The 17,691-nt window shown below is 39.0% G+C and overlaps 1 protein-coding gene across 4 annotated transcripts in view; it reads left to right on the top strand.

Moving 5' to 3' along the window:
- The window catches only part of BCAS3 (BCAS3 microtubule associated cell migration factor), a 595,828-nt gene that overhangs the window by 90,065 nt on the left and 488,072 nt on the right, over positions 1 to 17,691 (top strand). For all 4 annotated transcript variants that reach the window (XM_061176783.1, XM_061176782.1, XM_061176784.1 and 1 more), the window contains exon 7: positions 8,461 to 8,533. In XM_061176783.1, the coding sequence (XP_061032766.1) occupies positions 8,461 to 8,533 (73 nt within the window). The remainder of the gene's footprint in view (positions 1 to 8,460; positions 8,534 to 17,691) is intronic.

Genomic DNA, 17,691 nt, shown 5'->3' on the forward strand with positions numbered 1-17,691 from the left:
TTTTTTTTTTTTTGGCTGTGTTGGGTCTTTGTTGCTACACGCAGGCTTTTCTCTGGTTGCGGCGAGCTGGGGCTACTCCTCGTTGCGGTGCTCGGGCTTCTCATTGCAGTGGCTTCTCTTGTTGCGGAGCATGGGCTCTAGGCGTGCGGGCTTCAGTAGTTGTGGCACGCGGGCTCTAGAGTGCAGACTCAGTAGTTGTGGCGCATGGTCTTAGTTGCTCCGTGGCATGTGGGATTTTCCCGGAGCAGGGCTCGAACCCGTGTTCCTTGCATTGGCAGGCGGATTCTTAACCATTGCGCCACCTGGTGATCATGTTTTGATAAAACTTCAAGGCAATAAGATTTCTGTCCTGTTTTTCTTGTGGTTGGTTGATGGTACCTGCAGCCTATGTGTCTGTTTTCCCATTTCTCTCTCTTCATCTCATCTTCCACTTTATCTCTGTCTTCTTTGTCCTAAAAAAATTCCTCACATTTTTCTCTGTTTAGGTGAGAAATAAACATGAAGAGTATTCAGTTCATAATGGTGATTGTTTTGTAGCACAAAATAGAACATTGCGTAATAAAATAGAACTTTTTAGTGGGAAAATAGCCACACAGAATCTAAAATTACACACAATAGTATTGACTACAAACTGACGATGAAATCATACTTTCTAGATAAAATTTAGATCTGCAGATATAACTACAACTTGAAGCTCACATTGAGAGAATCTATGAAAATGGGTTTGGACAACCTCATTGAATTAAATATTTTCTAAAAGAATTATTTCAATAAAATAACAAATGGAATGGAAGACTTGGAAACAGTTTAACTGATAAAATGAATTAAATTGTTTAATGGAATCTTTCTGCAGAAGGCACTCTCAGTTAAAATTAGTGCCTACTTAATACACTTTTGTGTAAAATCTCTGTTTTCCAGTCATCCTCAACATCAAAAGAGTAGAGCTGGAATATCTTACTATCAGTTGGATGTTTATTTGCCTCTGGATATGATTTTGGATCCATACAGAAGTGGTTTCTATTTGATATCTTGAAATCCTTAAGGCTGATCCATGAACTTAAACTCTTCAGTTAATGAGTTTACAATAGTGTGTATGATGGGGGGTGTTATTCAACATTTTCTGACATGCAAACTGTCTTGAATTTTGTTGAGGGGGAGAGGAGTTGGTGACTTGGTGGGCAAGCCCATTTTCATTACTTTAATTGTGCGATTTATTAGGATTTTAAGCTTTTTATAAATGTTTTAGTGTTACAGGACAGAATTAAAAGGATTTAGAATAAAAGGAGTTTAACAAAAGGACTTTGCAACAGGATTGCCATAGTTTTTATATTTGATGGATTTAGCTAACGGCTTTTCATTTCAATCATCATGCTACATTCTGTTAAATGCTGTAGAACAGGTGTGTGTAACGTCATTCTCTCTATTGTACATGCAAATAAACACAATTTTATGTATAAAAACTTAATCCTCTACAATTTGGAGGATTACATTATGGGAGGGTGATGACTCCGTTAGACATCTTGGAGAGTACATGCTATTTATATTGCAAGAAAAATCAGGTTAATAGCTACGGTGTTCATGAGATTATAGAATTTTTATACCAACACTTTAAAAAATTGTATTTATTCAAACCATCCACAAAGAAATTATTTAAGGCAGAGTTAAGGTTTTGTTACATGGTTTTCCAACTTTGAAAAAATTTAATGTAGAGTGTGCCTCAAAGATATTTGAAGGATTTGTTATGGTTTGTTTGCTTACTGTAGATTCATCTTTTCTATTTACAAGGTTTTGGTAGTACAGTGGGGGCTTTTGGCTTTATGTTGTTCTTAAGTGAGGGCATTATTTTGTAGTTTAAATTTTTTGCTTGGTTACCTTTTCTGAATATCCATGACGCTTATCTTTAGTAAGCGTCAGGTGACTGACCTAGAGAACAGATTCGGTAGGACTGTTGTAACCCAGTAGGTCAGCAGAAACCAATGGAATTCTTCAATTCAGGTTTGAGAAACACAAAAACAATCAAACCATTCTTGCCAGTATTATTTGCATTTTAAAGACATGATGTATCATTCATCAGAATATCAAATTGTTATGTATAATACAGGTACAAACCATAAAGACCTTGTCAAAACACCAGGATGCAGAGGGAAAATAGGTATTGTTAAAGGTGAAGATGAAATATGGAGGAGTGAAGAATTGGCCTTGTATAGCTGAAGTTCAATTATAATTAATTTGGAACATAAATGTTATGGGCTTTGGACCAGTTAATTTTTAACTTGTGCTTCCCTCGAAAGTCATATTGTTAATTGTGAAATCTGATTTATTTGTTTAGCAGGGGTAAGAGCACACAATCCGTAGTAAATTAATGTTTGGTGAAGATGTAGACACTGATCTTTATAAGCTTCTCAAAATTTAAATTAGTTATGGAGAACTTTATTCATCAACACTGTGTTTAGTTTTGGATCCTTTTTTTTATAGTTTTGATCTTTTTAAGGTGTGATAATACAGTCTGTTAGTGGATCATAGAACTTGTCTTAACCTATTTAGTATAATTATTATCACAATTTAAAAGTATTTTATGTCAGATCACAATCTAAATGTGTAACCATTAACCTGTCCTTCTCTGGATTAAACCTCATTATTTTTGGAGGGATCCATTAACGAGGATTATTAACATTAACATTACAGTTGCTCTTTACCATCTAGCAAAGAAATGAAACATTATTAAAAGAGAGCTGAAGTCCCCTGGCTACCTCTCCCAAATATTGTCTTCATCCTAAACCCCTAAGAGGACTATTCCTATCCTGAAATTGGTGTTTATGTGTTTATGTCTTTAGCACTTAAGATAACTAAATATCTGTCTATACATCTAACTACACACACTCACGTGGGCACACACTTGTTCAAGCACACAACTTGTACCTTTTTCAAAATTGTGGTAAAAATCACATAACATAAAATTTAACGTCTTTAGGGCTTCCCTGGTGACGCAGTGGTTAAGAGTCCGCTTGCCAATGCAGGGGACACGGGTTCGAGCCCTGGTCCGGGAAGATTCCACGTGTCGTGGAGCAGCTAAGCCCGTGTGCCACAACTACTGAGCCTGCGCTCTAGAGCCCGCGAGCCACAATTACTGAAGCCTGTGCGCTTGAAGCCTGTGCGCTTGGAGCCTGTGCTCTGCAACAAGAGAAGCCACCACAGTAAGAAGCCCGCGCACCACAACGAAGAGTAGCCCCCGCTCACTGCAACTAAAGAAAGCCCGCATGCAGCAGCAAAGACCCAAGGCAGCCAAACATAAAGAAAAAAAAAAATTACCATCTTTAAATCTTTACAAACTTTTTTTTTCCTGCCCAGCCGTGCCGTGCAGCATGCGGGATCTTAGTTCCCTGACCAGGGATTGAACCTGTGTCCCGTGGTCCCATGAAGTGGAAGCACAGAGCCCTAACCATTGGACTGCCAGGGAATTCCCGACAAACTTTTAATTGTACCGCTTGGCAGTGTTAAGTGCATTCAAAGAACTCTGTACCCATTGAACACCAGCTCTCCATTTCTCTCTCCGTCACTAGTCCCTGGTAATCACCTTTTTCTTTCTGTTTCTAGGAATTTGACTACTTTCGATTCCCCATACAAGTGGAATAATAGAGTATTTGTCTTTTTGTGAATAGTGTATTTCGTTTAGCATAATGTCCTCAAGATTCATCTGTGTGTAGCATGTGACAGGATTTCCTTTTTAATATATACATTTTTTTTATCCAGTCATCATTTGATGGACATTTGTATTGCTGCCACCTTTTGCTATTGTGAATGATTCTTTAGTGAACATGGGTGTTCAAGAGCTTGCTACATCTTTTTAAAATTAATATTTTAAGAGCATTTTTTAGTTACCAAAACTGAGCAGAAAGTACAGAGAGTTGCTGTGTATCTCCTGACCCCTCACATCTCACAACTTCCCCCACTATTCATACCCTGCACCACAGAGGTACCCACACTGACATCATTATCACCCAAAGTCCACAATTCTCATTAGGCTTCCCTATTGGTGTTGTACATTCAGCTGGTTTTGACAAATGCATAAGGACATGTATCTACCATTGTAGTGTCCGAACAGAATAGTTTTCCTGCCCTAAGCATCCTCTGTGCTCTACTTACTCATGCCTCCCTCCTTCTTAACCCCTGAAGACCCCTCATCTTTTTACTGTCTCAGTATTAAAAACTGTCTTTTGCCTTTTCCAGAGCCATTCAGTATGTATTTGTTTCCCCCATGTTTTTTCATGGCTTGATAGCTCATTTCATTTTAGTCCTGAGTCATATTCCGTTGTCTGGAGGTACCACAGTTTATTTATCCACTCATCTACTGAAGGGCATCTTGATTGCTTCCAAGTTTTGGCAACTGGGAACAAAGCTGATATAAATGTCCATGTGCAGGTTTTTGTGTAAACAAAGTTTTCAACTCCTTTGGGTAAATACCAAGGAGCATGATTGCTGGATCTTGTAGTAAGAGTATGTTTAGTTTAGTAAGAAACTGCCACACTGTCTTACAATGTGGCTGTACCGTTTTGCATTCCCTCTAGTGATGGTTGAGAGTTCTTGTTGGTCTGAATCCTTGTCAGCATCTGGTATCGTCGTTGTTTTACATTTTGGCTGGTCTAGTATGTGTGGAGTGGTATCTTATTGTTGTTTTGATTTGAATTTCCCTGATGACCTGTAATGTGGATCATCTTTTTTTTTTTTTAAATTACTTATTTTATTTTTATTTTATTTATGGCTGTGTTGGGTCTTCGTTTCTGTGCGAGGGCTTTCTCTAGTTGCGGTGAGCGGGGGCCACTCTTCATCGCGGTGCGCGGGCCTCTCACTATCGCGGCCTCTCTTGTTGCGGAGCACAGGCTCCAGACGCGCAGGCTCAGCAATTGTGGCTCATGGGCCTAGTCACTCCGCGGCATGTGGGATCTTCCCAGACCAGTGCTCGAACCCGTGTCCCCTGCATTGGCAGGCAGATTCTCAACCACTGCGCCACCAGGGAAGCCCGTGGAGCATCTTTTCATATGCTTATTGGCCATCTGTATATTTACTTTGGTTAAGTGTCTGTTCAGATCTTTTTCTCAGTTTTAAATTGGGTTGTTCGTATTCTTACTGTTTAATTTTAAAAGTACTTTGTTATATTTGGGATAACACTCCTTTATTAGATGTGTCTTTTGCAAGTATTTCTCCAAGTCTGTGGCTTTTCGTCTCACTCTTGACATATGTACCTTTTTAATTAATTAATTAATTTATTTATTTTTGGCTGTGTTGGGTCTTCATTTCTGTGCGAGGGCTTTCTCTAGTTGCAGCAAGCGGGGGCCACTCTTCATCGCGGTGCGCGGGACTCTCACTGTCACGGCCTCTCTTGTTGCGGAGCACAGGCTCCAGACGCGCAGGCTCAGTAGTTGTGGCTCATGGGCCCAGTTGCTCCGCGGCATGTGGGATCTTCCCAGACCAGGGCTCGAACCCATGTCCCCTGTATTGGCAGGCAGATTCTCAACCACTGCGCCACCAAGGAAGCCCCAACATATGTACCTTTTTAAAGAGCATAAACGAAATTACATAATATTAAAAGAAAATATTTATCCTCTTTATTCTATCTTCCATTAAAAAAAAAAACCTGCCTTCTGAAATATTACATATTTACCAGAAAGTTGCAAAAATACTACAGACAGGTCTTGTGCACCCTCTGCCCAGCTGGTTACATCTTATATACAATATAAAAACCAGGAAACTGACATTGGTGGAATGTATGCACATAGTTCCATGTCATTTTATCACATGTGTAGATTCATGTAACCACTATCATAATCAAGATACAGATCTATTTCATCACTACGGTAATCTCCCTCACACCATCTCCGTCCACCATGCCTAACCTTTGGGAATTTATCAGTCTGTTTTCCATCTCTGTACTAATTTTGTCATTTCAAGAGTATTATGTAAATGGACTTACACAGTATTGCTTTTTCACTTAGCACAAGTTTGTTGAGGTGTATCCAAGTTGTTTAGTGTATCAATAGTTAGTTCCTTCTTACTACTGATTAATATTTCATGGTGTGGAGGTAAAATTCATCTGCTGAAGGACATCAGGGATGATTTCACTTATTTTGCTGTTTAAAATAAATCTACTATGAAATTTGTGTACAAGTTTGTGTGGGTGTAGTTTTTATTTTTCTGGGATAAATGCCCAGTAGTATGATTGCTGGGATATATGGTAAGTGTATGTTTAGGTTTTTTGTTTCTGCTCTTTTAAAGAAACTGCCACACTTTTCTCTAAAGGGGCTGTACTATTTTATATTTCCACCAGGAATGTGTGAAAGATCTAAAAGTTCTCTGCATTTTTGTCAGCATTTGCTTTTTACATTTCCCTGGTAACGAATGTTGTTGAAAATCTTTTCATTTGCATATCTGCTTTCCATATCTTATTTTCAGTGAAATATCTCATGTCTTTTGCCCATTTAAAGTTGGATTTTTGTTTTTTAGTTTTGAGTATGTTGAGATTATTTCATATATTCTAGATGGGTCCTTTGTCAAATATGTGTTTTACAAGTATTTTTTCCAATGTGTAGCTTGTTTTTAATTTTAATTATAGCCAAGTTATTGCTTTTTTCGGTCTCATGGATCATATTTTCTAGTGTCATGTCTGAGACCTCTTCACCAAACCCTAGGTCCTGCGATTTTCTTTTGTTTTCTTCTAAAAGTTATATAGTTTTACATTTTAATCTCTGATCCATGTTGAGTTAATTTTAGGTAAGGTGTTTTATTTCCAGTTTTATTCTTTTCCTATGGGTATGCAGTTGCTCCAGGACCATTTGTTGAAATGGTCAAATGGTCTTACTCTGCTTAATTGCCTTTACACCTCTTTCAAAAATCAGTTGACCATATTTGTTTGGGTCTATTTCTGGATTGTCTTCTGTTCCATTAATCTGTGCATCTTCTGTCAACTTTATATATCCGTTTACTTAGATTGTCTTTCATTTCCTGCATCAGCATTTTGTAGTTTTCAGTATCTAAGTCCTGTATATATTTTTTAGATTTATACCTGAGTATTTAATGTTCTTTTGAGCGGTTATAAATGGTATTATATTTTTAATCTGTAATTCTGTAATTCTGTATGCTTGTTGCTAGTATATAGAAATACGGTTGATATTTTGTATGTTGATCTTGACTCTGGTGACCTTGCTGAGCTAACTCACTAGCTCTAGAAGTTTTTGTTGTTGTTGATTCCTTGGGATTTTCAATGTATCAATCATGTTATCTGCAAATAGGGAGTTTTATTTCTTCCTTTCTTATCTGTATGACTTTTTCCCCCTTTCTTTTCTGCTTCATTGCCTTGTCTAGAACTTCCAGTACTATGCTGAATAGCAGTGGTGAGAGTGGAGTCCTTGCCTCGTTCTTGCAAAATTCTTGTTTGTCCTTGTTTGTTCTGTGAAAAATTTTGAAACATTTCATGGATTCTTTCCTCCTCTGTTTTTCTCTTTTCTCTCTTTTTGGAATTCCTACCTACGTACTGGAACTTTGAGACTGTCCTTTAACATTTCTCTTGTGTATGTGTTTGTGTGTGTGTATAAATTAATGCTGTTTTTCTTTTTTTTGTTTTTGGTGTTTTTGCTGTGTTCTCTAGGAAATTTTCTCTGATGCTTGTGTTGAGTTTTTAAATAATATCTACCTTGTTTTTAACTTCTCAGAGCTCTTTTATTTTCTAAGCATCAGTTTTTCATTGCATTCTTATATTGTTTCATGCCTGAAATATCTTCTCATATTTTTAAAATTATTATGATAGTTTCAAAATTTTTGATACTTTCTTCCTGTATAGAGTTAACCACTTTTCCAGGTGCTTGTACCTGTTTGTAAGCAGCAAACTAAAAAGCTGATTGCAAGCAATGTGTATGTGTTTGCCAACCTCTAACTTTATTGAGGATGCTGTAGTTGTGCTGTTTCTTGGAGCTCTCTGGTTGACAGTGTCTTTCAGTCTTTCTTCACGGACTGACTGATTTTATTTTTTCCTAATACATTGCTATTCATTTTGCTAGTCTTTTTTCAGGATTTTGCATTGTTGTGTATTGAGAATGGCCTGAAATTTTGAAGTTTTTAAAGTTTCTGTTGTGACCTTCCTTTATTTAGTTTTGAAATCAAGGTTATACAACTCTTAGGTAATTAGTTGGTGGAATTGGGGGTGGTTTTCTGATTTCATGGTGAATGTGTATAAGATTGATGTTGCTAATTTTAAAAACAGGTCTTTAAATGTTGGTTCAATTTTAAAAATAGTTATAAGTTTATTTATAGCTCTTCTAGTTTCTGTTCAACTGTATAAATTTATCAATTTAAATGAATGTTTTGCTATCTGTTTAGCTGTAAATGTTTTGAGAGAATGAAAATAATGGGAAATGTACAAGAATACTTCTCAAAGTTTTATTTTACATTTTATTTCATGTTCCTTATCAGGTGCTCCAAAGTGTGACAACTTTGCTGAAAAAAGGCCCCTCCTTGGTGTTTGTAAGAGCACTGGATCTTCTGGGTAAGGAATTAAAAAAAATTTCTTTGAACCACTATTAAAATTTTGTATTATTTCAGAGGGGGAACTTTGATGTCTTCAAATCTTTGTTTACCATAAGAGTATGCTCTTACAAGACAGATGGGAAAGGAAATAAAAACATATTTAGGGTTTTTGTCACTCAGTCCTTGTGATTTTTCTGCTCACTGTTTTCTCAAATGTAGGGTGATAGCAAAACATGAAAGCAAGCCAGCAGTACATCAGAATTCAGTCTTGAAATAAAAGACTAGCATCATTAAGAAAAATGTGTTTCAGTTTATGTGTTTATTTAGTATTTATAATGGCCTTCTACAGTGGATTAGAACTTACTGTTAGGTTGTCGTGGTCGTCGTCATCATCGTCATCGTCATCATCGTCATCGTCATCATCATCATCATCATCACCACCACCACCATCATTAACATTTACTGTTGTTGTAGCATGTGCCTGACATGGTTCTAAAGGCATTCCATGAATTTTCTCTTTCATTTCTTTCAGCAATACTATGAAATAGATACTGTTCTTAGTCCCATTTTGCAGTTTAGAAAAACTCAGGCGCTGAATTCACACAGTGGAGCTGTGGATTCAAACCCAAGCAAGCATTCTCTTAATTCCATGCTGGTTACATTTGTGACCATGAGAGGACTATGGACAAAGATGATTAATGGTTATTACTCAGGAAGTCAGATTTTCCCCTACTTTCTCTGTATAGTAAATGAGAATATATGCTTCTTAATGGCTTATAGTGATTTAGTTATCAGGTTTGTTGTGACCTTTTCACTATGTAATTCCAATTCAACCGCTGGTAAAATTGCAATGGCCTATACAAACCATGTAATTGAAAGTTACTGGGTAGGCAGTCCAGGGCTAGTGAAGTGTTTCTGTGATGTGTCATTAATGACCTAGGTTCTTTCCATTTCTAGTTTTGACATCTTTTAGAATATGACCCCTTCCCCTAATGATCTCAAGATGGCTACTGTCTTTTCAGTTAGTGCCTCTCCTCCACTTGAACTCCTAGCTACAAGGTAAGCAGGGATATGATTATGGGTTTGTTAGTAAGGTAGAGGATCAAAATGAATATTAGGCTTAGCAACCAGTAGTCCCTGCCTTGTGCTTTCAGCTGATAGTGTACACTCTAGGTCATGGATGCAGTGCAGAAGGGAAGAATGTGCTAGTGGTGTTACATGATTAGGTCTTGGAATCTTAATCGTTGCTTTCTGGGGAAATGGTTTGACTACATGCATTACAAGGCAGTTTTCTTCCAGTGTAAATTTTTGGGTTGAAGTGGGCAAAAATTTACTTTGTACTCATCACTCTGCCAGGTATGGGATGAGGATACAAAGCATGAAAACCTAATTCCTCGTCCCAAAGACTTAAGGATGTTGCTGAAAACAAAAACATAGCACACAGAAAATGATTGTGATATAATGATGTGTAATAGGAATTCAAAGAAGGTAGAGATCAGTGTGCATGGATTAATGGGAGATGGCCTCATGAGGAAGGCACAGCATATGCTGGATCTAAAGGAATAAGAAAGTTTGGCAGTACATGTAGAAGACTAAGGACTTCCAAAGTAGGTTATAAAGTTATAGAAGGGGGACAGAAACTGGTATAAATATACTTAGGAAAGATGGAGGTTTGTGACTTAGAATGAAGTCCATCTGCAAAACAGGTAATAACAACCATTTCAGTGCTCTAGAACTCAACCAAAGGCTTCCAACAATGTGGAAAGTGTTTATGTTTGAGAAACTGGTAAATATTAAGCCATAACAGTGGGAATCTGTCGCATTTTATCCCGGAAGCTGCTCCCATCACACTCCACCCTTTCCCCTTCCAACTTGGTTGATTTTCCAGGGTGTGCAATGTCATGACCATGCCCAGCAGCATTGTCCCTGGAAGTTATGGTCATGGGGTCATGAGAGTTGTGCAGGCCCATGGCTCTTTTAGCCTAAAGTCATGGTTAGCTGAGGCTTCATGTAGGTGCAGAGGAGCCATGAAAGCATCCAGGGAAAGCTAAAATCTGGAAGACTTGAAAATGTCTGCCTGTTGAACATGTTCCTCTACCCACACATAGATCCTTTTGGAAAGGATGACAACCTTTATTGACTTAGGGTATTTGAGCAAATTCTCTGTCGAATCTTTGGCTAAGTCACTAAGCTACTTAGACACAGGGGCAACCCCCAGGCAAGTAGGCTTTAAAATGAAAACAAGAATTAAAGAAAAGTAAAACTTAGCAGAGGCATTAGTAGCTGCACATTGTGGAGGAAGAGAGATTTCCAGAATTCTTATACTATTTTATATAACATGTCTAGTTTTCAACATAAAATTATGATACATACCAAGAAATAGGAAAGTGTGATATATTGAGAAAAGTAGGCGATAGAAAGTGTTCCTGATTGTTTCCAATGTTAAAATTTGTAGACAGGGCTTTTAAAGCCGTTATTCTACATATGTTCTAAGAACTAAATGAACCGTTTCTGGAATGATAGGAAAGTATGATAACAGTGACTGAACAAATAGAGAATCTCAATAAGAAATTAGAAATTGTAGAAAAACCAAATGGAAATTCTGGAGTTGAAGAGAAAAAAGGTGAAATAAACTCTCTGGAAGAACACAACACCATATTCAAGTCAGCACAAGTATCAGGGAACTGGTGTGTTGACAAGTGAGCTTAAAGGGAATGGGAACCACGCAGAGGAGGGGAAACACCTGTGGTGAAAGAAAACCTTGTTGATTTCACTCTTCCTGGTGTTTAGGTCCCATAATTCAGGTGCACCCACTCCTGTTGAAGCCCCACAAAATGATGTGTTTACGGAAGGTGCTCAGCTACCTACTGAGTTTGGTTTGCAGGTTTTGAAAGATTTCCCATTCCTTAGCAACCCTGCTTAACTGTATGATTAAGGAGATTGTTTTTATTTTTACAGGATTCATTTATTGAGGTATCACTTTATCAAAAAATAAGACACAAAAGGAAGGGTAAGGTGATTATATATAGTAGGTGATGAGATCATTTATTGAGGGATGACCATGATGGTATGCAGGTTGTATTAGTCAGGGTTCTCCGGAGACTCAGAACCAGTGGGATGTGGGATGTATGTGTGTGGGGAGGGAGGGAGTCGGGGATTGATTTTAAGAAATTGTCTCACATGATTGTGAGGGCTGCAGATCCAAAATCTGGAGACTGAGGGAAGAGTTACAATTTCAATCCAAAGACAGAATTCCCTCTTCCTCCAAGGAAGTCAGTGTTTTAAAATTTTATTAGAACTTCGAACTGATTGGATGAGTCCCACTCACATTATGAAGCATAATCTGCTTTACTCAAACTGCTGATTGAAACGGTAGTCTTATATAAAAAATACCTTCAGAGAAACACCTAGAATAATATTTGACCAAACCTGGTTATTGTGGCCTAGCCAAGTTGACACATTAATCACCACAGGGGCGATGAATATAGTTCTGATTAAAATAGCATTTGCGGAACTTCCCTGGTGGCGCAGTGGTTAAGAATCCGCCTGCCAATGCAGGGGACACGGGTTTGAGCCCTGGTCTGGGAAGATCCCACATGCTGCGGAGCAACTAGGCCCGTGTGCTGAAACTACTGAACCTGCAGTCTAGAGCCTGCGAACCACAACTGCTGAGCCTGCGTGCCTAGAGCCCGTGCTCCACAACAAGAGAAGCCACCGCAATGAGAAGCCCGCACACCGCAACGAAGAGTAGCCCCCGCTCGCCATAACTAGAGAAAGCCCGTGGGCAGCAACGAAGACCCAATGCAGCACCCCCCGCCCCCCCAAAAAAAATAGCATTTGCTGGGCTTCCTTGGTGGCGTAGTGGTTGGGAATCCGCCTGCCAAGGCAGGCGACACGGGTTCAAGCCCTGGTCTGGGAAGATCCCACATGCCGTGGAGCAACTAAGCCCGTGTGCCACAACTGCTGAGCCTGTGCTCTGGAGCCCACGAGCCACAACTGCTGGGCCCATGTGCCACAACTACTGAAGCCCATGCACTGCAACGAAGAGTGGCCCCAGCTTGCCGCAACTAAAGAAAGCCCGTGCACAGCAATGAAGACCCAACGCAGCCAAAAATAAATAAATAAATTTATTTTAAAAAAATAGCATTTACCTATTTCAGAAAAGTCTATTGTAGGCACTCATTTCCTCTGTCCCATTTCTGCTCCTTAAATTAATTTATTTCATAGTAGGAGAATCATTCTGGAAAGAGACTGCTATATGTCTGTATCATTTGCTGGGTTGTTTTAAGAATGGTTATTGATAAATAAATGCAAAGATATCCTTCTTGTTTTTTTTTGTTTTGTTGTTTTTTTGTTTTGTTTGCTTTTTTCTTTTGGCTGCACTGGGTCTTCGTTGCTGCATGGGCTTTGTCTAGCTGTGGTGAGCGGGGGCTACTCTTTGTTGTGGTGCGCAGACTTCTCATTGCAGTGGCCTCTCTTGTTGCGGAACACAGGCTCTAGGAGCGCAAGCTTCAGTAGTTGCGGCACGTGGGCCCTATGGTGTGCGGGCTTGAGTAGTTGTGGCTCACGGCTCTAGGTCGCGTGGGCTTCAGTTGTGGTGTGCAGGCTCAGTAGTTGTGGCTCGTGGGCTCTAGAGCGCAGGCTCAGTAGTTATGGCACACGGGCTTGGTTGCTCCGCGGCATGTGGGATCTTCCTGGGCTCGAACCTGTGTCCCCTGCATTGGCAGGCTAATTCTTAGCCACTGTGCTACCAGGGAAGTCCTCCTCGGTTTTAAGCACAGTGCCTTCTAACTAGCAGGCTCTCAAAAATATTTATTTTTTGCTAAATGAATTTTAGTAAGCTTGCTATACAGTCATACTAGTCCTTTATTTGAATATTAGTAACACTTTTTTATGGTTGAGAAAATGTCTTAATCTGAGGAACCACATGTCCTGAACCTGGGTGTTGATATGTTCTTCAGAGCCTGTGGTGCACAAAATTTTACGACCCCCTTCACCCTTTGGAGACGTACAAGACATGTCTGTTGCCGTTCATTTCCGTGGCAAATGCTTTATTGAGCACAAGGTGCTTTGGACACTGTCAGTTGCTTATATTCACGATGAATACCACTTAGTTCTTCTTAAGCAAGTTCAGTATAATTTCCTTTTGATGTATAAATTTTCATATTTATATTAAATTTATATTTAAATTTATAATAACTTTTCAAAGAAAGGGGGGGAATTGCTATGGAAATAATCCGAGTCCTTCCTCATTTTTTATCCTTTAGGTATACACACGTTACACTTAGCCCACAATTTTTAATACTGGCTCTTACTGCATTCATGACAGTCATTTAAATGCCATTTATTTTTATATTCTGGTGGTGTTGTCTTTCTTTCTTTGTGTGTATGTGTCTATGTAGAGAGAAAGAGAGAGGGAGAGGGAGAAGGGGAGAGAGAGAGACAGATCCACTGTTCCATGATCATTCCAGATAAGCCATTTCAGTGCTTGGTGGGAGATAATGTTTATTGTGCTACTGATCCAGGGATTAAGTCAGTGCCTTGTGTAATAGTTTGAGGGAGGGAGGAGAAGTATGGACAGTATACTAAGGAATATACACTTTCTTAGGAAATGAAAGCTCATTGTGTGTTACATTCTAAACTGTTCCAGTAATGCAGTTTTTTGTGGTTAGGATTTTGTTGGGTATTATGAATACTTGCAAAAGAGTAACGTTATTCAACAGCTGACTGCAGACCTCGAAGAATGTTTAATCCAATATAATATCATCACGTTATACATGTTATTGGAGTGAAGATGTGATCTTTAAATAGAGAGAATCATAGAATACTGGCAGTGGAAAGAACCTTGAAATCGTGTAAGATATATGCTACAGATAAAGGAAGTCTTATCCAGAGACTCACATCATATATCCATTTGGTGGTGGGAAATTCTTGTAAGAGTGCGAAAATTTCCCTCAGAAACAGACTTACAGATACAGAGAACAAACCAGTGATTACCAGAGGGGAGCAGGGCGGGAGAAGTGGTGAAATAGGTGAAGGGGATTAAGAGGTACAAACTACCAGTTGTAAAATAAATAAGATCCAGGGATGTAATATACAACACAGAATATAGTCCAGATTTTATAATAACTTTGTATGGTGTATAATCTATAAAAGTATTGAACCACTGTGTTGTACACCTGAAACTAATATTGAAAGTCAACTATGCTTCAATTAAAAGAGTGAGAGGGACTTCCCTGGTGGTCCAGTGTCTAAGACTCTGCGCTCCCAATGCAGGGGGCCCAGGTTCAATCCCTGGTCAGGGAACTAGATCCCACATGCCGCAACTAAGAGTTTGCATGCCTCAACTAAAGATTCTGCACACTGCAACGGAAAAGATCCTGCATGCCGCAACGAAGATCCCACACATGGCAACGAAGATCCCACACGTGGCAGCGAAGATCCCGTGTGCCACAACTACGACCTGGCGCAGCTAAGTAAATAAATAAATATTAAAATAAAATAAAATGGAAGTGTGAGAAAATTTCTTTATTTCAATTTGTTAGGAATCCCTTATCTCTTATTAAATAAGCACTCTATGGCCATATTTCCAAGATTGAATTTTAATAATCAGAGAGATTAAAATTTTGGCAACCAAAGACATCTTAAATTTACCTTGAAAAAAGCTAATTAATTTTAATAGCTGCATAGGAATGAAGACTTAATTTCAAAATTAAGGACTATTCATTAAATATGATACAGTTAGTTCACAGTATTAATAGTTTCGCAGTTTGTTACCAATTGCTAAAAAAGGTCATTTTGGGTTGACAGAATTCTGTGGGACTGGTGTTTTATTTATTTATTTATTTGTATTTATTTATTTATTTATTTTCTTGAAGTATAGTTATGTACAATGTTGTGCCATTCTCTGCTGTACAGCACAGTGACTCAGTTATACACATACAGACATTCTTAGGGCTGGTGTTTGGTAGCCACTGATCTAAAGCAGCAGTTATTTAGGTGGAGGTTAAGCACAGTTTCACTGTCCTGAAGTGTTGCTGAAGAGAGTTTATTTCACCTTGTGTCTAAAATAAATAAGGGTTATGTTAAGTAGAACTAGAAGGGAGGTTGCTTGGGATACTAAGTATCTGACATTTCTTCTTGTCATGAAATGTCACAGAGCCGTTACATACGATGCCCTTGTTTTAACTGATTTTCATCCTGTTGTGTTGTGAGGTCTGATGGAATCACAGTTTGGGCTGGCATTACTTGTGCAGATACAAAAAAGAGATTTATGCCATTCTTCCAGTCTTTGGTGCTCTAACACATGAGCTTTTTGAGCAATTCCTTGGCCTTCCTTCAAGTACCCAGTCTTTCACTTGTTCATCTCACTGGTCTTTTACATTTCTGTGGGTGTTCTGCGTTTTCTTCTAGCTCTCTGCATGGCCTTGTGACTCTCTTTACTGCTTTCAAAGACTGGGCTTTTACATCTTTGATATACCATTTATGCTGAAAGCTGTCACCCTGGCACAGAGGTTTTTAATGAGATGTGTCAGGATACTGGGGTATCCAATATCATGGATTGTTCATGGACCTCTTGACTTTAGTATTGTCTTAGAACCACCAGAGCCCTCAGAGCATGATAGAGCACACCCTGTTTATCTGATTATGGGTGTAATAAAACCTTAAGGAAATAAGATGACGTTACTGTAACAGGTAAAAGTTGTTTTTTTATGTATTTATTTAAAAATATAGTATCTAAACTATGGACACCACTTAGTGGTGTGTTGTAAGATAGTTTTTATAGACATTGTTGTGTATTTCCTTGTGAGCCTGAAATTGGTACAAATTTCAAATGGCCCACCAAAATGGTTATATGTAGGTGACTAAACCAAAGGAATCCTGGTTTAATTTTGTGAAGAACTGCGTTTCTTGCTATTACGTGATATTTGTATTCCTGAAAACCTGTACTGTTATGGTCCTAGCTAGAAATAGAAGATATACTCAAATTGGGTAATATGAGGAGAGTTTAAATAAAGTGAATAGGAGCTGAGACCCTTTACCATTTCTAAGCAAGGGGTGAGAGCCATTAGCAGAACCTCTAATGAGAGCCCTATCAAGATGGTTACCTGACAGGAGCTGTGGCCTCTGGTGGAGAGATTCGGTCCATCTGCAATAACCTGACAGCGGAGCAGCCAGGGGTGTCCCCGCCTTACTGTCATTTCTCCAGATGGCTCTCTCAGGCTGAACCCAGCCAGAAGCTGGAGGTTCTGAAGGTTCAGGGAGCCCATGGATGCAATCCGTTTGATATGTGCCAGCCTCCCAAGGCAGGGAACCGGGTGCCTTGAAAGCAGAGTGTATTTATAGGGGCAGCATGCTTATATTCTGCAAAATTTCACCCTAAAACTGAGGTTATGGGGAAAACAGATATGGAGAAAGTTTATACAATGTTGTAATCAGAGCAGTAGTCCTGATTAAAATTTAAAAAGGAATGTTAATTTAAAAATTACTAGTAAATATGGAATTTTACCTTAAAAAGAAGATCAAGGAGCCTTCATGGAATGGGGGTATAAGAAAGAGTTGAGACTGTTAAGTTAGAGCGGTAAGAACAAAATGGACAAAGACCAGGTGGAAATAAGCTATAACATTTCTTGTTGCCTAAGCACATGGTCAAACTGAGCCATGACAAACCTGGTCCCTCCTGGTTTTCTGTATTCAACTGAGCTAGTGAACTCTGTGTTCAAAATATACTTTGTAGGTTGTATTGTAACACGAATGACTAAGTGCTATCAATTTTATTAATACCACTTCCTTTATTAATACTACTGATGTCACTCCTCATTCAGAATCATAAATTTTAGCAAACTCTGATGTGTTTGTGTGTGTATACACTTTTAACAGCTTTACGAGGTGTAATTGACATGCAATATATTCTTTTTAAAAAAATAAATTTATTTATTTTTGGCTGCGTTGGGTCTTCGTTGCTGTGTGCAGGCTTTCTTTAGTTGCGGCGAGCAGGGGCTACGCTTTGTTGCTGTGCGTGGGCTTCTCATTGCGGTGGCTTCTCTCGCTGCGGAGCACGGGCTCTAGGCATGCAGGCTTCAGTAGTTGTGGCATGCAGGCTCAGTAGTTGTGGCTCGCGGGCTCTAGAGCACAGGCTCAGTAGTTGTGGCTCACGGGCTCAGTTGCTCCGCGGCA

The sequence above is a fragment of the Eubalaena glacialis genome, chromosome 19 (assembly GCF_028564815.1).
Source record: "Eubalaena glacialis isolate mEubGla1 chromosome 19, mEubGla1.1.hap2.+ XY, whole genome shotgun sequence".
Taxonomy (NCBI): Eukaryota; Metazoa; Chordata; class Mammalia; order Artiodactyla; family Balaenidae; genus Eubalaena; species Eubalaena glacialis.